Here is a 19,455-nt window from a genome sequence, read left to right as displayed (position 1 = left end):
GTATTATTGTAATGAAATAAAATCTATGAATCAACAGAAGTGTGAACATTTGTAGGGGAAGGGAGGTACTCACCACTGGGATGTGCAGCTTGCTGAGAGGCTTGCCATCCAGCAGGTAGGAGCCTGTGTAGGTCACATACTCTGCGTAGCACTGAGGGGCCTGTGGTGTGATGTAGCACAAGATCTTCCTCTTCTCCTCAATTTTTTTCCTTATCTGCAGGTATTCGAAGTAAGGGTTAGAGCGGTCACTGTGGTAGGGTTCTATGTCATCCAGTTTGATGGCATTGACAATGACAGCCAGCGTCTGTTGAATCATCTCCCTGGTCTGCTGCATGGCTGTGTTGACCAGCTGAACCTGCGGTTTGGGGAACTTCCTCTTGCGTGGATGCTGCGTCTGGGATTCCTCTTCCTCCACAGGCCGCCCTTTAGTTTTGCTGACCACTACAGGAGGCGGCGGCGGAGGAGTCGGGGTAATGGCTGCTGTGGTGGAGATGGTGGTGACAAGTTCCTTTTCTTTCTCCAGAACAACAAAGGGGACAAAGGTAGGGGTGGGGATAGGGGTGGTTGTGGTTACAGCCATGCTCATGGTGACAGGGGTAGGGACAGATGGAGGTATCACGCTAGAAGGTATAATGCTGGTGGTTGTACTCTCTGCTACTACTCTACTACTCGGCTTTTTTGTGGTGGTGGTGGTATTCTCCTGTTTTGCCAGCATCTGGGCCCTGTTTCTGGTCATCCTCTGTGGTGGGAACTCCTCCACCTTCTTGGGAAGGTCAGTTGACAACGTTGTCAGAGTGACCGTGAGCTTAGACGTGGTCTCAAGAGCCTCCGAAACATGGACTGTTCCAGAAATCGTGACAGCAACTGGCAGAGGAACTGAGGGGACAGGACTGCAAGTTGGCCCAACAAAGGGATCTGATACCTGCCCACTTTGTTCTGGTTTAACAGTTGTCAAGGAGTCCATACATGGAGTAATTACAACTGATAAAGACTCGGTCAGTGACATCTGCTTGTGAAGCTGGGTATTGTTTGTATCAACAGCTGAGAACATGTTTCCATCGCTGTCATCAGTCTCTTCATATGTGGCTCTGTTTTCGAAGATCTGTGTTTTCACTAAGTTAATTTCAGGGACATTCTGAGGCTCAGACTCAAATTCTGGTTGGAAATTGTGTTTTGGTGAGGGCACAACCAAATCATGCAAAGAATCATTGAGTGTTAGGACTTCGGGAGGGCACAAGGGTTTGGCCAGGATAGGCAGGTCAACCTCCATAAGCTCTTCGCCCTCTATTGTTTCAATAGCAGGAGGCCTTATATGAGCAGATGGAGGCTTGTAGTCGGCTGGCTCTGCATCTCTGACGTCAAGCTCTGGCATCTCCTTGTCTGGCAGGGAGGTCGGGAGGGAGAGAGAAGGGAGGTCAGGTAGAGAGAAAGGGCCAAGATCATCCAGCTCATCCACTGTAGCTGAGAATGGGTCTGTCCAGGGCACCACTGGCTCGTTGCTTACTGCTAGAGGCATATGGCTCTCAGAAGTAAAGCCATGGGAGTTTTGTCTGCCGACTTGTACTGCACAAGAAAGCTCTGAGTCCATCTGGTGATTATCCTCCAAGTTTGGCTTGCAGTCTGTGAAGAAAGACTCTAACCTTGTGGAGGATGAGGTGGTTGTCAAGTAGTTTGGTTCCAATTCCATGGGTGTCATTTCAGGTCTTGCTGGAGAAATTGGAATGTCCTCCACAGCCTCTTTTTGCTCGTCAAAGTCAGGGTCAGGCACATAAGACCTGTAAGCAGCATATGGAGGGGTCACTGATGGATGGCCAGGTATGGCAGTAATGTGCTGCAAATCACTGTCTGAATGCGAGAAGGGGCTGGTTATCTTGGAGACAGCTGCCTCTATTTCCCCATAAGTCCTTTGAGGAGATTTCAAAATCATCTCAGAGTTCCAGCTGATGGTATGATCACTGGAGTTCTCCACCTGGTTGGGTGGTGGATGTGGGGGAGTCAACTGATGCACCTCTATAACTCTTCTGTCTGGAGATTCAGCCCAGCTTTTCCTCAAAGGCTCTTCAACTCTTGGAGGAGAGAATGAGCAGACGTCCCTCGTCTCCTCAGCAGCATGATGATCAGAATCTGTTGGTTCGTCAAGATCCCCTTCTTCCTCCTCCTCCTCTTCTTCTTCTTCCTCCCCCTCCTCTTCATAGTCTTCTTCCTCCTCCTCCTCCACAACAGGGGGCAGATACTCACTGCCACTGACTGGGTCAGAGGGAACAAGACTCTGCTCACTTTGATGAGGCTCAGAAAGGTCATCAATATCCAGGGGAGGAAGAGCAGCAGGTGCAGGGGTGGGTGGAGCAGCAATGTCCAGACACGGCTCCTGGGGGTCAGGTCTGTGGACTGGGGTTGAGGGCTTCATCAGGAAGTTGTTGTAGACACTCTCAGGTAGGTGTTCACAGGTCTCTGTGCCAGCCATTGCTGTGGTGGCCCCATCTAGTGCAGGTTCGGCAAGTTCCAGCCCGGGAGACAGCATTCTAATAGGTGAGAAGTAAGGAGGAGACAGACATTCAAGTCTCTCCACTGATGCTGACTTGTTTTCTGGAGGCTGGGAGGCTGCCAAGTCAAACTCAGAGGCGTCTGGCAAAATGTGTTGTAGAAACTTGCCAGCTTCAGCTTTGAACTCCTCTTCCAGGGGTCTTCTAACATCAGACGAAGCCGATCGACTGACAAGGGGCAACTGGAGATTCTTAGCCGGAGTTATACAAGTCCCTTCTTGGAAGGTGTGTGATGAGTTGGAGTACCTGTCAAAGAAGGATGGTGAGCAGGCATTCATAGACATGGCCATGGCTGATGAGTTCTGACAATCTAACCCATCAAACATTATATCAGGGTAGTCCTCTGCACTGCAGGATGGAGTCCGTGGCGTCTGCATGATTTCCTCATAGCTGGGACAAGAGATAACAGATGTGGGGGTGGGAACACCCGTTGGTCTATTCTGATCTTGCCGAGGTGAGGCAGGGAGATTTTCTTTCATCTGATGGCCTGCAAGCCAGTCCTTAGAATTTTGAGGGTCAATGGGTTGTGGCTTTCTTTCCGGAGACATCATTTGGGCTGGGAGACCAATATCTTTGAGCTTCTTCTCTTTCAATGCAGATTCTAAACTATTAGATTTTTTGGATGATAGTTCATTGCGATTTTTCTTTATTTCCTCAGTGGACTTCATTTTATCCCTAAGTTTGGGATCCCCTGATCTGTGTCTTAGTTTCTCCATCTGCTTCATCCTCTCCTTATGCTTCTTATGGCGTTCTTCAATCTCCTGGTCTTTTAAACCTAACATTTGCCCAAAGCTGGTTAGTCTGAGATCCCCATCCACCAGAAGCTTTGAACGTGGACGGTTGTCTTTGCGAGCTGTGTCTTTGGATTGAATTACTTTTTCATTTTCTTCTTTAACCTTGGACTTAACATGGTCCGCCCTACTGTCTTTGTCCAAAGAGTCTCGATTTCTTTCTTTTTTCACATCAAATTTGGGACTGTCTTCCTTTGATCTTTCCTTCAAATTGGTCATTTGAGGACTCTCTTTCATTCCACATTTAATCTCCTCCTTGGAGTGTTTAAGGGATCCAAAGCCATCCGTGTACTTGTGCTTCTCCTCTTTGACTTTCTCCTTATGTTTCTCTTTTTTCTTTTTGTCCTTGATCTTATCACTGATGACAGTACTCAATTTGTCTTTGTCAGCTTTTTTAGACATCTCCTTTTCAAACTCCAATGTCTTATCAAATTCATCTTTATCACCCTTAGACCCAAATGGAAATGTGTAAGGGTCCGCTTCTAATGGCATAGGCTCTTTCTCGAAGGGCAGACTTTCTCTGCGTCCATAGGATTCTCTTATTTCCTCGATCTTGTCTTGTTTATCCCCCTTTTCCTTCTTGACTTTGTCCTTCTCCTTGTCGTGACTCTTTTTGGACGACGATGAAGATGAATGCCGGTGCCTCTCTTTCTCTCTGAACTTGTCTTGAGGATTAGATATGGAGAGTGAGTCTCGTCTCTCATCAGTAATGTCTGGAAGGCTGATGTTGGAGGAATCATAGTAGCTGCTGAGCACTGGCTCATGACCCTGATCAGTGAAGCTGTCTGAGGATAACTCACTGTTCTTGTCATTGGAGTCATCCTTGTAGTCATTCATGGCCTCTTCCTCCAGCTTCTCCAAGAGCGACTTTTCATTTTCCCCACTCCCCTTTGAGGGCTTTCTGTCGTTAACATGATCTTGCTTGTCTTTATATTTACTCTTGGTCTTTTCCTCATTGGCGTCCCTCTTGTCCAGCAGCTTCTGCTTGTTTTTCTTCTCTTGGTTTGAGTCCACAGACATTCTGTCTTTGCGTTCCTTGTGTTTTGCATCAACAGAATCCTTATCTTTCTTGTGTTTCTCCAAGGAACCCTTCCTCTCTTTCCCCATATCAAATGTGGTCTTGTCTTTTTTCTTGTGGTCTTTTTCTTTCTGTTTTTCTGATGTGTGTTTGGCCTCAGCAGAATATTTTCTGGGTTTTTCCGTTTGGAAGTGATCAAGCTCATCCCTGTCAGATGTGGAGTCTTTCCTGTGAGAATCGGACAACCCAAGGGAATCACTTAACTTGGCCACACCCCCATTGTAATTGTCTTCTTCATCCTCACTTTCATCTGTGAAAATGTCTGCTATCTTGTACCATGTTTTCTCAGGTTTAACTTTCTCAGGTTTCCTTTCCTCCTTCTTCACCTCAAGGACATCTTTATCCCGGTCAGCATGCTTGTCCTGTGAAGCTTTTTCTTTCTTGTCCTTAGTTTGTTCTGAAGACACCTTCCGGTCCTTGTCTTTGTGTTTGTCTTTAGCTCCCTCCTTCTTGTCTTTAGAGCCTCTGTCTGTGTCCTTTTCTTTCAGAAGCTTCTCAGTTGAGGTCTTCTCAGGCTTCTCCTTGTCCTGTTCTATGGATCGGTCTTTAGGCTTTTCCTTGTGTTTGTCAGCTTTTGTCTTTTCTCTCTTTTCCACCCCATCTCCCTTTCTCTCCTTCTCTTTTCCAGAGTGGTTCCTCTCTCTAATTTCACATGGTTTGCTGACAGTTTCAGTTTCTTTGACGGAAGCATCGTTCCCATAATCGTCTCTTATGGACTCCTGTTTGATTTTCAAGTCCTTTCTTTCTTTAGTGAACTCATAGGAATCTTTTCGGTCTCTACTGCTGTCCGTGGAGTCCTTCTCTTTCTTCTCTTTGACAGTATCTGCAGATTCCTTTCGTTTCTTCTCCTTTTCCACAGAGTGGCTGGAGTTGAGTTTCTGTTTTTCGGTCAAATCCTTTTTCTTGTCACAGATTTTTTCTGAAGAGTCTTTCTCTTTCTTCTTGGAGGTAGGCTCTTTCTCTGACCGTTTGTCATTATGATCTAATTTCTTGTCTTTGATTTTGTTCTCCTTCCTCCGGTCTCTGCTCTCTATTTTTTCAGTCTCAACGATCAGCTTTACAGTGTTGCTTGCTTTATATTCTTTGTAGTCCTTCACAGGAGGAGCATCCCAGCTGTCATCTCCATATAGGTCGCAGTCAGAGGAAAGGTCTGACACCCATCGGTCGTGGTGGTCGTCTGAGGCACTGAGCTTGGTGTCTTCTAGGTTTAAGAAACGGTTACTGACATCATAGACTTCATAATCAGGCTCTTCCTTCAGAACCTTTTCTTTCTTAGATTTTTCCTTCTCCTCCCTGGAATTTTTCTCCTTATCCACCTTAATATGTTTTTCTTCTTTTTGCTCACTGCTCTTCCTGTCTGGTTTAGATGACTTGTCCTTTGACTTTTTCTTCTTCTCCTCCTTTTGAGTCTTTTGTTGTTTCTCCTCCTTGGGCTTCTCTTTTTCCTTGAGGCTCCTTTCTTTTTCAGTTTTCAAGGGCTTTTCCCTCTCCTCCTTGCTAGGTTTCTCCTTGGTGGACTCTTTTGTTTTCTTGGATTTCTCCTCCTTAGCAGTTCTTTGCACCTCTTTTCCAGAAGACCAGTCTCTGTCCTCAGATTTGCCCTTCGACAACCTGTCCTCCTTTTTCAAATGCTCTTTTTCATGTTTAGACAGCTTGACCTTGCTTTCAGCTGGGGACTCCGTCTCAACAAGGAGTGACTTCTGCCTTGAATCATCAAAATCAAATGAGAAGCTTTTAACAAATTTCTCGTTCATGTCTTGATTGAGCACTAAACTGGGAGCCTTTTCTTTCTCTTTGTTTTTGTGCTTGTGTTTGACTTTATGCTTTTTCAACACTTTGCCATCTTTATCCGTTTTGGAGACCGTACTATCTGTGTTGGAGTTCTTGTGAAAGTCAGAGTTCTTTTTGTCTAGTGCATTGGTGTGCACATTGTTTTTCCTTCTGTTTTCCTGTGCTTTCTTTCTCACCTGTTTCACTGACTCGACACTCGAGTCGGCAGAGGAGTAGTCCGACTCACTGGAAAGCCTTGTTCTAACCGAGTCAGAGAGAGAGCTTACATCTGACCATACAGGTGATGACACAGTCTTCCAGCCGTCTGTCCTCCACTGCTTTGGGTTATGCTCTGTCAGCGAGGGTGTCAGTTTCTGAGAGCTCATGCTTCCATGAGAAGAGGAAGAAGAGGATGCAGAGTGAGTACTGAACTCAGAGGATTCTTTTAGGCTCATTGTGGAGTCCTTTATACAGTTCGAGTTCTTCATAGAGCCTTCATCATCCTCACTCCCTATGTCCCCACAATCAGAGTCAGAAGTGCAGAATTTGTCATTGACTTTACCAAATCTGACCTCCTTACTGACATTTTTTGTCTCCTTCTTCCTCTTCTTCTTAACTTTAGTCTTCTCTTTCTGCTGCTTAGAGCTCAGTGTAGCAGAGTCCCGGGCCTTGGTATTAGTAGGTGGCACTGGTTGCCGTGGTGTGGGCATAGGTGTGAAACACAACGTTCCATCATCCTCGTCTGAGCTGTCAGAGAGAATCCGTCTAACAGCCTTCTTTGGTGTGAGCGAGTTGCTTTTGGAATAGGTTTTGACCACCTCCCCCTTCGGTACTGAAATTAAGCCGCCAGCCTTGGTGACACTGGGAGACTCCTTGCGGAACTCTTTCTTGAGCAAGTGCTTGTCGTCCACTGGAGGGACGCGCTCTTCCTCATCGTCCTCGTCAAACTCATACTCGTCCTTGACGGGGGTGGTTGTTGTGGATAGGGGCTGATCCAGCCCTTTCTTCCCTTTCAGCTTCAGGCCCTTCTCAAACTCGGAGTCTGTGTTATTTCCATCCACCGAACTGGATGGGGCAAATGATGGGGCATCTTCTTCCTCTGAAGATTCTGAAAAAACAACAACAAAAAAAACAGTTAAATAACAGCAAATATCTGTTGCACCCAGTGGTTAAAGGAAAAGCAAGGCAGTTAAAATACAAGTAACAGATGGCAGAGTGAAGGTGTTCAGAACTACTCATGGTATAAAATGTCACACACCTGACGAGCTCTCCTCACTGGAGGTATACGTGCCTTTTCCAAGCAACAGATTGAGCATCGTTGGGGAGTTAGCAACCTTCAACGCAGTTTCACCCCTTCTGTTGCTTTGTCGAGGGTCCCCTCCATACCTTAAAAGCAACTTTACCACCTACAAAGAAACATCGAAACATTTGTCTCAGTCCTAAACACAGCCGTTGGCTTTCTACATGAGCATTCGCAAGCGTTACACTGAAGTTACCTTGAAGTGCCCGTTGTTTGATGCGTCATGCAGAGGGGTGTCGTCATCCAGGCCCTTGGTGTTGACCTCTGCACCGGCTGCCAGCAGCTGCTTGGCCACGTCGTAGTAGCCTCGGTTGCACGCTTCATGCAGTGCAGTCCAGCCTGTGAATCCCAAACACAGTTAAATAACGGCTCTAATGTTTCTCAAACGCAGGATTCAGCGAGGAGGAGGAGGAGCAGAGAGAGCGAGGAGGAGGAAGAGCAGAGAGAGCGAGGAGGAGGAGGAGCAGAGAGAGCGAGGAGGAGGAGCAGAGAGAGCGAGGAGGAAGAGCAGAGAGAGCGAGGAGGAGGAGGAGGAGCAGAGAGAGCGAGGAGGAGGAGGAGCGGAGAGAGCGAGGAGGAGGAGGAGCAGAAAGAGCGAGGAGGAGGAGGAGCAGAGAGAGCGAGGAGGAGGAGGAGCAGAGAGAGCGAGGAGGAGGAGGAGCAGAGAGAGCGAGGAGGAGGAGGAGCAGAGAGAGCGAGGAGGAGGAGGAGCAGAGAGAGCGAGGAGGAGGAGGAGCAGAGAGAGCGAGGAGGAGGAGGAGCAGAGAGAGCGAGGAGGAGGAGGAGCAGAGAGAGCGAGGAGGAGGAGGAGCAGAGAGAGCGAGGAGGAGGAGGAGCAGAGAGAGCGAGGAGGAGGAGGAGCAGAGAGAGCGAGGAGGAGGAGGAGCAGAGAGAGCGAGGAGGAGGAGGAAGCAGAGAGAGCGAGGAGGAGGAGGAGCAGAGAGAGCGAGGAGGAGGAGGAGCAGAGAGAGCGAGGAGGAGGAAGAGCAGAGAGAGCGAGGAGGAGGAAGAGCAGAGAGAGCGAGGAGGAGGAGGAGCAGAGAGAGCGAGGAGGAGGAGGAGCAGAGAGAGCGAGGAGGAGGAGGAGCAGAGAGAGCGAGGAGGAGGAGGAGCAGAGAGAGCGAGGAGGAGGAGGAGCAGAGAGAGCGAGGAGGAGGAGGAGCAGAGAGAGCGAGGAGGAGGAGGAGCAGAGAGAGCGAGGAGGAGGAGGAGCAGAGAGAGCGAGGAGGAGGAGGAGCAGAGAGAGCGAGGAGGAGGAGGAGCAGAGAGAGCGAGGAGGAGGAGGAGCAGAGAGAGCGAGGAGGAGGAGGAGCAGAGAGAGCGAGGAGGAGGAGGAGCAGAGAGAGCGAGGAGGAGGAGGAGCAGAGAGAGCGAGGAGGAGGAGGAGCAGAGAGAGCGAGGAGGAGGAGGAGCAGAGAGAGCGAGGAGGAGGAGGAGCAGAGAGAGCGAGGAGGAGGAGGAGCAGAGAGAGCGAGGAGGAGGAGGAGCAGAGAGAGCGAGGAGGAGGAAGAGCAGAGAGGAGAGCGAGGAGGAGGAGGAAGAGCAGAGAGAGCGAGGAGGAGGAAGAGCAGAGAGCGAGGAGGAGGAGGAGCAGAGAGAGCGAGGAGGAGGAGGAGCAGAGAGAGCGAGGAGGAGGAGGAGCAGAGAGAGCGAGGAGGAGGAAGAGCAGAGAGAGCGAGGAGGAGGAAGAGCAGAGAGAGCGAGGAGGAGGAAGAGCAGAGAGAGCGAGGAGGAGGAAGAGTAGAGAGAGTAAGATGACCACCAGCCTGCAGGGGCAGCGACTCACCTGCGAAGTCTTTTACATTCACGTCCGCTCCCTCACTGATGAGCTCCTTGATGCGGCGTGCCTCTCCACGGATGGCTGACCGGTGAAGCCTCGTCTCGCCCCTCTCATTTCTCTTGTTTACTTTGTCTTTGGTTTTAGATGCAGAGTTTGGCGTTCCCTTCTGGCCCAGACTTGACTGTGACTGATGCTTTGGTGTTGTGTCTACAAGAACAGGACAAAAACAGAGTTTTAATAGAATTGGCATGATTCATTTCTATAGTAAAAACATACGCCAAATGAGCATAGGGCTACATATTACAGTACCATTATGTAACAGTGCAGAATATTTAATTGAAAAACAACTGTTACAGCTCCATCGCCTGTAGGTGGCGGTCTTGCTCAAAACATCAGGAGGAGAACTCCAAGACTCCCAATTGCTCGAGTTCATTTCATCACATTTAGTGGATTAAACCAAAGCCTTAACCACATTTACATTATTGAGTTTGCAGAGCGTGGTCCTGAATGCTATTTGAAACTCACTTCGCCTGGGTTCTGTCTTTAAGGCACAAACTCAGGCACGGCTGTTTAACAGCAGCAACCCGCCAAATAATACAAACAGCAGGCAACATATGACCCAAATCAGAAGCACAACTTAATGACTAACCCATAGAGATCAGCTCTATTACTTAATAAGAGGAAATATAGCCTACTAAAGCCTGTTTCCTCAACGTTTAAACCACAATGTTTTAACGACAGAACCTAAGTACAGCACTTGAGGAGGAAATGCTAAATCCAACTAATCTAATAACAGATAGCAGATATGAAATGAACAAAAAGCCTTGGTCTGGATATTGTGTGGTTTGGCCCAGATCTGATAGTGCACTATTAGGTCCCCTCAGACCCAATCCCTGGGGTAAGCTACTTTCATTTCCCTCATGGTTGAACACTACATCCTAAAACAAAGCAGCACAATTTACCATACAGGAACGTGATACCAACTTGTAGAGCCCAAAAATCTCCCACAAACAGCCAGTCCCAGAAAAGAACAGTGGATTAAGACAGCGGAGGTCCATTCCACTGTAATAATGGAAATTGATGAGGGTTATCTTGTACAATTTAATTCTAATTAAGCAGTGTGGTCTGTTCTTTAATGAAGCATGGTGCAAAAGTGTGGCTGGGACGCTAAGCACCAGGGACGCTAAGCACCAGGGACACAGCAACCCCCCCCCCCAACCCCCGCTGAACCCTCAGAGACGTGGCATCCATGACAAACGCGCACCTGGACTGTTGACTGACTCTTCAGCCGTCATCTGCATGAGAAGAGCCACCTGCTGCCGCTCAGAGAGGGGGTACCCGGCCCGGATCCCTGGCATGCCCATCCCAAACGGCAGGCCTGACTTCCTGGTGTTGGTGGGCTCCTTTTTAATGCGCTTCCGTTCCGGACCTTGCTTTTCTGTGAGGAGAGAGGGGAACAGACAATGTGAGGCCTATGGGAAGCACAGACACACATACAAACACAGGATTGCAAATTTCTCAGGTTATAATCGGCTTTTACTTCAGCAGTCAAATTGAAGTGATTTCAATTCTGACCACAACAACAGTCATTGATAACGGTCATTCAACATCTCCATGGCAACATGTCAGATAAGTGTCCTCTGTGATGTTCTAAGGAACCCCCTTGGTGAAACCCCTATCAACTTCTAGTCTAGTTTAGGCCACATCCATCTTCTGAGGCAGCTGATGGTGGTGGGCATTTAAACCCAGCTGCCCAGAGGCAGGGAGGGGTCAACTATTGACAGTCTGATGTTTATGTCTCCCTCAGGGGGTGTGTGACTTGGCATAGTGACAGTGATTACAAGATGGCCGGTGTTCATTTCAATGTGGACGAGCCAAGGTCATCACAATGGCGACTTGCCACTGGACAAAAATCAGCAGCTCCTCAAAGACACGCCCATCAATTATTTTCAGTGTCATGAGGAATGATCGAATCTCCACAGCAAATGTCAGTTTTACTTTACTATTGAGACACAAATACATAAACACTACATTTGCAACTGCTGGACGATTTGGAGGTACGCTCCGTCAATGTTTGAACAAGCCCAAACTGCGCCAGCTTCAAGATCCTCCCGAAACATTCTGACATCAATAAAAACAGATGGCATGGCCTTCAACTGCGTCCATGGAGACAACACACATCGTCGAATCAAAAGGGGAGATCTACAAGCCTGCTCGCTGTTGCTCTCAACACAGTGGATTGCTCAAGGCCACAAACAAGAATTAATAGGAGTAGGAAACATGGCAGCTCACACTTCCGGGCACAAAACCCTTTCCAGAGATTTTCCATAGTCAGAGCTGATGAACTTTCAGTAACATCTGTGAATACTTACGCCTAATATACCCCCACCCCTGATACACACTCACATCCTGAAAGGAATTTGCCATTTCGACACATTCCTTTTATTCAGACTTAAACAGCATGAACCACAGCAGTGGATGTTTCAGGCGGTGGATGTCGAGGACTGAAAACGCTAGAGTTGCTGTTCCAAGCCTTGACAGTGGGCCCCAGTCAGTAATGAGCCCGTTTCAGTACTTGAAAAGGGCTGCTATCAAACTACATTCAAGCTGCCTAACTACAATGACTTTTTCAGACGAGATTTTGGACATGCATTGAGTAGGCTAAGCGGCACGCAAACATGTGTGATGCATCTTCAATGTAAATGAGATACAATGGGAAGATGGGAAAACAACATAACAGCATGAAGTCAGCCTCACACACAACCCACATGGATGACCAGGATGGGATTAAGACAGAGGCATCTGAAAATGCAATGTAAGCCCATAGACATCCGTAGCTGGGTCTAATTAAACAATGAAATAGCTTTTTAAGAAACATTTAAGACTATATATATATATATATACACTAGCAAAAGAAGGCGTATGTATACAATGTCATTTTGGATTTTTCCTTTAACTTGAGAGATTTGATGGCAAAGTTGGAGGGAGACCAAACTACCTCACTGTTCCCAAGAACGCCAGCCTATGCCAGGGGCGGAGCCCACAGCAAGACGACAGTCAAGTTACAATGGGCCCATGACGCCACTGTGTCAGCCTATTGTGGAGACGTTGCTATCAGCTTCCCACAGTATGGGCAGGCAGAACCAGAACCAGCCTAACCAGAGGAACCAGGTAGGCCTAGTCCGTTTGTTGTGTCCCCAAATTCAATAGGACCACAAAGATGACAAGCTCATCTTTCTATCATTCCACTTGGGACATCAAACATGCTAACAGCCTGTCTTTCTCTGAGTGACAGCTATGAATATATTCCGACCAGTTCTGTCAGTTGGGGTTCCTGCCCCGTGGGAGACAATTATTATTAGAGGTAGACCAGATGAGCTCCGTTTGCTTTACTGCAATGTGTATGTAGGACTGGCCTTCCTGTGTGTTAACTTACGTAGAACATGGGAATCAACTGTGAAGACACGAGTGGGACGACTAGGCAGGGTGAGATCTCATGGTCAATGTGTAAATACATTAGCACCACAACTCTGTCTTCATTCTTAAACTGAGATCGAAACTGAAAACAAAGCATGAACACTTCTAGCGCTTACGACCACACATGCCAACACCACCACCGCCCAGTCACACAGGAGCCAGACACATTCATGCTTCTGTATGGGGATTACCCCCAGGAGAATGTCATGGCCTGGGACAGTGAGAGGCAATTCCCTCATACTCAGAAGACAGGGAGAGAAGAGAGAGCTCTGCTGTCAAGCAGCCCAGTCAGACACAGCCAGCAAACAGGAAATGAAGGAAGAAGAGACTGGAAGTGGCCACAGGATGTTGTGTCACTGCTTTGTTTTGTGCTTGGCTACGATGACGAGAGCAGAGGAAAGTGTTGGTGCAGAACAACATTCTTCAGTTGTGATGATCACAGAGAGCGGGACAGATCGGCAGACTACCGAAGGGCTTTCTCTCACACCGTGTTGGCCTACCTACTGCCGCTTACTGCTGGACCTCATCTCCATGTACAGAGTAGACTGGGCCATCCTGATGTAGGCTACAGTACATACAAGGGGTCAAAGGTGGTCTGGAGAAACAATGGAACCGTTTCAGAACGCCTGGACAGAGTGCAACTACTAGCCTATCTAATATACCTAGTGGAGACTCAAGCTCCAAAACAACTGAACCCGGACCAAATCTGATTTCAAGTCAAGTAACAGTGAATAATTCATGGATCTTCCAAAGGATGGGGGATGAAACATTAAAAACATTTCTTCCTCCAGGGATCTGAATAATAGTGGTGTGCAGCAGGCAGACAGGGCTGATTTGGGATGCGGTGGAGAAGATCTCAAGCCAGCAGCCCCCCCCCCCTGTCCCTACTGAAAGCAGCACCTGCTGCACCTGCTGATAAGACAGGCGTCCTGTATTCCTGCCATATCGTGAAGGTGATGATGTGTGTGCTAGCCTGCAAGTAGCTGATCTGCACTCATCACTGTCTCTTATCCGTCTCCCGCTCCTCATAGCTTTATCCAGAGCAGTCCCCTTGCTGAGCAGCCCTGGCCATAACTCCTACACTCCTGCTGCAAGGCCTGTGGATGGGCTCTACACCAATACAGGTTACAACAACCATCTGCTTGCTACACAAGCTACCATCTCTAGAAGAATGTCTTGTAAACTGTCAACACCGGTGTGTTCAAGATAACAGAGCAATCCCTGCAATTAGCTACATCGTTCATCTAACAGATGCCTCGGGGAGAAAACCTTCAGTAGAGATCGAGTGCCCTGTTAGAACCATAGAAATGGATGTTATGCACTCAGATAAGGCACAACCACACACACTGACTTCACTTTAAGTACTGACAGGGTAGTACTCGTCCTAGATAACTAACACTGTAGAAACACGGTCACCTTGTGGGTTCGGAGAGTGCAAAGACAACACAAATGCAGAACGAAGCAAATCCCTGTCTACAAAAGGACCAACAGTATGAACTACGCATTTCAAATGGAGTATGTAGCCTAGTCCATGTTCGATGAGCTCCCTGTGTCCTCTGTCTGTTCCCATCAAACCATCCAAATAATAAGGGGATGTGAAGGGTCTGACTTGCTCATCTTTCATAGCTGAACAACACAATCAAAAGTAGTCACGCCGTACATTTCTCAAAAGCCAATGTTATGCTACAAATTCAACAATAGCTGCCTCAAGCTATAGCTTTAAAAACACTCGCTCATAGGCCAACTATGGTCAGTCGTGTTACAGATCCTATGCAAAAATAGAGCATAGCCTCAGTCTGAACTCACCATCAGCACACTAGCGCGAGGAGCTGGAAGCACAGAGAGTGTATTCTCCCAGCAGCTCGCAGCACAGTGAAAACAATAGACCTGCAGTTCCTTCTCTGAGTAGGAGAGGAGCCACGCTGGACTGACGGCAATAACCTCAAGGCAGATTGAGAGAAATTGGCTATGACGTCATTAAGGAGGTTTCTGTTTCATCATTCGCGCTCTGTGTTGTTTTTTTCCCCACTCAGGGTGAGGAGGGTGGAGCAATGTGAAGGCTCTCTCTCCTGCAGAGGGTCATACGAAGCCCAGTCCACTAGGAGAGGACTAGTCCACTAGGAGAGGACTAGTCCACTAGGAGAGGACTAGTCCACTAGGAGAGGACTGTACAGCCTGCACTTCTCAAAGTTCACTACTGGAATCCTTATGGCTTTTCTGCAGGCACAAGTGAGCAGGCCAAGGGGCACACAAACCCTCCATACACGGGCCTACTGGGCCACAGTCTAGACTCTATCCCCACAATGTAGGGCCGTAGAAGGAGAGTTCACCATATCAAGGGGAGATGCAGTATCACCAGAAAGACACCATCGACGTCAGAGGGAGGGGATATGGCCGGCTGTAAAGTACTTAACAAATTCCATAGGGTAGAGACAATAACACAGCATGAAAGGAACTAGCTATCAAGGTCAAGACAACAGAAGAGGGGAAGTGTGTGTGTGTGTGTGTGTGTGTGTGTGTGTGTGTGTGTGTGTGAAACCACACACACACACACACTACAGTGTGTATATGGGTTAAATAAGGCGGCATGGAGACACCTAACACAATGAAGGATGAACCATTTAAATGAATGTTTCCATTGTACAGCCAGGTTTAAGACATGTGGATGGAAAAGACACTGAGGAGGATAACAGGCAGGGAACACGAAGACAAACGCAACCCGAAAGTGTATAAATTACGGTCTAGTTAATGTGAGAGACATCCAGCCTTGCTGTTGAGGCAGAGACTCCACCCTAACATTAGCATGACAATAGACAATCAGGGCACTGTTCTAGACAGGGGGAGGGGAGAAACTGAGGTGGGAGGCAACCTTTCTCTGCCAACAGCCTGCGAGAAGGTTACAGGGCCACTACCACCAGCATACACACAACCAAGCCACTATAGCTGTGACTAAAGTTACTACGCTCCTGATTTGGTCACTCAAGCTGCACTGAGAACACAAGTTCTATATTCAATATCTCTTCAAAACAGAGAAATACCATTTTCAAACGTTTCCTGCAAAAAGCCAACACACGTCAACAAAACAAAAAAGAGAGAAATGTACACAATGGGTTGGACTCCATATTACCCAAAGAAATAACAGCGGAAGTTCACAGCAGCATTTCAAACCAACCCAATAGCCCAGCACACAGATGTGGAATCCATTAGAGTACATGTTATTACAGACCATCAACAAATAATTTCAAGATCCTCAAAGATCAAGCCAAACAAGCTGGAACAGTAGTTCCCCCTTTCTCTCTTATTAAAGAATAACACAAGTGAGTGTCAATCCTTTCCAGGCCCTCGTGATTGACAAATCCTCACTTAATTGGCCCATGTTCCGTGTGGCCTTTTTTCTCTTTTTCCCAAATGATGGACAGTTGAACCAAGTTAAACCATGGCACACAGCCTTCTTCTTTGAGGTTATAAAGAAACACTGCCTGCAGGAGCTCCTCCATCACACCTCTCAGCCCAGCACCTCTTCAACCTCAGGAGGCTGAAGAAATTTAGCTTGGCCCATAAGACCCTCACAAACGTTTACAGAAGCACCATTGAGAGCATCCTGTGGGGCTGTATCACCGCCTGGTACGGCAACTGTACTGTCCACAACCGCAGGGCCCTCCAGAGGGTGGTGTGGTCAGCCAAATGCATCACCGGGGGCACACCGCCTGCCTTCCAGGATATCTACAGCAACCGGTGTCACAGGAAGGCCAAGAAACTCATCAAGGACCTCAGTCACCCGAGCCACGGCCTGTTCACCACGCTACCATCTAGAAGGCGAGGTCAGTACAGGTGCATCAAAGCTGAGACCGAGAGACTGAAAACTGCTTCTATTTCAAGGTCATCAGGCTGTTCAATATTTACCACTAGCTGGCCCCTGCCCAGTACCCTGGCCTGAACTTAAGTCACTTTCACGAGATGGCTACCACCCGGTTACACTACCATGCACCTTAGAGGCTTTTGCCCTATGCACATAGAGTCATGGAACACTGGTCACTTTAAGTAATGTTTACATACCGTTTTACCAAGTTCCTATGTATATACTGTATTCTAGTCAAGGCGTATCCGATTTAACTATTGCTGTACATTTGTATTTTTTTATTTTACCTTTATTTAACTAGGCAAGTCAGTTAAGAACAAATTCTTATTTTCAATGACGGCCTAGGAACAGTGGGTTAATTGCCTGTTCAGGGGCAGAACGACAGATTTGTACCTTGTCAGCTCGGGGGTTTGAACTTGCAACCTTCCGGTTACTAGTCCACCGCTCTAACCACTAGGCTACCCTGCCGCCCCCAGCACGGACAGTCCCACATATACTATTCTTCAGATATACTACATATTCTATCCATATTGACTATTACATCCCATCCCACCCACATTTATACTCTGGACTCCGACATCGCTCGTCCTAATACTTGTTAATCCCATTCTTTTTAGATATGTGTATAATTAGATATTATTTAACTGTTGGAGCTATGAACGCAAGCATTTTACTACACCCAGAGTAACAGCTGCTAAATATGTGTATGCAACCAATAAAATGTCATATAATTTCATTCTTCCAGCATGCAAAACTACACTTCCTGGCTGCAAGGCTGAGGAAGTGATGTCACGTCACATCCCCTCCCCCTCCAGTCTTACCTGAGTCAGAATCTTTCTGGTCTCCATTGGCTCCAACAGTGAAGGGAAGCTTCCTCTTGGATGCCTTCTCTTTCATCTCTTTGACGCCATCGCTGCGGTCCAATTTAGGAGTCTTGTTTGACAATACTTTATCCTGGCAAATAAGAAAGAAAACATGAACACCGTATTGCACAGCTAAACTCAGCAAAAAAAGAAACGTCCTCTTACTGTGTTTATTTTCAGCAACTGTGTAAATATTTGTATGAACATAAGATTCAAAAACAGACATAAACTGAACAAGTTCCACAAACATGTGACTAACTGAAATGGAATAATGTGTCCCTGAACAAAGGGGGGGGGGGGGTCAAAATCAAAATAAGTCAGATACACCTGTCAGTATCTGGTGTGGCCACCAGCTGCAGTAAGTACTGCAGTGCATCTCCTCCTCATGGACTGCACCAGATTTGCCAGTTCTTGCTGTGAGATGTTACCCCACTCTTCCACCAAGGCACCTGCAAGTTTCTCCTATTCCTCCCGGGAATGGACCTAGCCCTCACCCTCCGATTCAAGGCTCAATGGGATTGAGATCCGGGCTCTTCGCTGGCCATGACAGAACACCGACATTCCTGTCTTGCAGGAAATCATGCACAGAACGAGCAGTATGGCTGGTGGCATTGTCATGCTGGAGGGTCATGTCAGGATGTGCCTGCAGGAAGGGTAATACATGAGGGAGGAGGATGTCTTCCCTGTAACGCGCAGCGTTGAGATTGCCTGCAATGACAACAAGCTCACTCCGATGATGCTGTGACACACCGCCCCAGACCATGACGGACCCTCCTCCTTCGATCCCGCTCCAGAGTACAGGCCTCGGTGTAACACTCATTCCTTCGATGATAAACGTGAATCCGACCATCCCCCCTGGTGAGACAAAACCGCAACGTCAGTGAAGAGCACTTTTTGCCAGTCCTACCTGGTCCAGCGACGGTGGGTTTGTGCCTGTAGGCGCCTTTGTTGCCGGTGATGTCTGGTGAGGACCTGCCTTACAACAGGTCTACAAGCCCTCAGTCCAGCCTCTCTCAGCCTATTGCGGACAGTCTGATCACTGATGGAGGAATTGTGCGTTCCTGGTGTAACCCGGACAATTGTTGTTGCCACCCTGTACCTGTCCCGCAGGTGTGATTTTCAGATGTACCGATCCTATGCAGGTGTTGCTACATATGGTCTGCCACTGCAAGGACGATCAGCTGTCCGTCCTGTCTCCCTGTAGCGCTGTCTTAGGCGTCTCACAGTATGGACATTGAAATGTATTGCCCTGGCCACATCTGCAGTCCTCATGCCTCAGGCACGTTCACACAGATGAGCAGGGACCCTGGGCATCTTTCTTTTGGTGTTTTTCCAGAGTCTGTAGAAAGGCCTCTTTAGTGTCCTAAGTTTTCATAACTGTGACCTTAATTGCCTACCGCCTGTAAGCTGTTAGTGTCTTAACGACCGTTCCACAGGTGCATGTTCATGAATTATTTATGGTTCATTGAACAAGCATGGGAAACAGTGTTTAAACCCTTTACAATGAAGATCTGTGAAGTTATTTGGAATTTTACAAATTATTTTTGAAAGACAGGGTCCTGAAAAAGGGACTTTTTATTATAATTTTTTATTTATTTACCCTTTATTTAACTAGGCAAGTCAGTTAAAAACAAATTCTTATTTACAATGACGGCCTAGGAACATTCTCAGTTCGGGGATTCGATCTAGCAACCTTTCAGTTACCGGACCAATGCTCTAACCACTAATGCTCTAAACACCATTTGTAGACCTTCCCTAATGTTGGAGACTTCCCTTAGCACTGGGAGAAGACAGAGCCTGGACAGACAGAGACACAGGGACACAGCCTATCCAGGACAGGACACACTGGCAGAAGGACACAAAGAGAGACAGGCAGGTGGCAGCTGCGTATCCCAAAGCTTTACACTGCAGTGTGCTTCTGTCTGCCCTGAGACTTCCAGAGATTAGGGGATTTGCAGAGCGTGACTTTTCCATGGAATTCCGTCTCGGCGCTC

The 19,455-nt window shown here is 47.6% G+C and overlaps 1 protein-coding gene across 4 annotated transcripts in view; it reads right to left on the bottom strand.

Moving 5' to 3' along the window:
• Positions 1 to 19,455, bottom strand: part of LOC109886640 (ankyrin repeat domain-containing protein 11) — a 145,653-nt gene that overhangs the window by 8,384 nt on the left and 117,814 nt on the right. For all 4 annotated transcript variants that reach the window (XM_020478280.2, XM_020478272.2, XM_020478292.2 and 1 more), the window contains 6 exons: positions 17,420 to 17,552; positions 10,527 to 10,700; positions 9,269 to 9,469; positions 7,679 to 7,821; positions 7,441 to 7,588; positions 74 to 7,290 (listed from right to left, as the gene is read on the bottom strand). In XM_020478280.2, the coding sequence (XP_020333869.2) occupies positions 74 to 7,290; positions 7,441 to 7,588; positions 7,679 to 7,821; positions 9,269 to 9,469; positions 10,527 to 10,700; positions 17,420 to 17,552 (8,016 nt within the window). The remainder of the gene's footprint in view (positions 1 to 73; positions 7,291 to 7,440; positions 7,589 to 7,678; positions 7,822 to 9,268; positions 9,470 to 10,526; positions 10,701 to 17,419; positions 17,553 to 19,455) is intronic.

The sequence above is a fragment of the Oncorhynchus kisutch genome, linkage group LG3, assembly GCF_002021735.2.
Source record: "Oncorhynchus kisutch isolate 150728-3 linkage group LG3, Okis_V2, whole genome shotgun sequence".
NCBI lineage: Eukaryota > Metazoa > Chordata > Actinopteri > Salmoniformes > Salmonidae > Oncorhynchus > Oncorhynchus kisutch.
The sequence above is the reverse complement of the archived record's forward strand: the minus strand, read 5'-3'. Positions and strand labels throughout refer to the sequence as shown.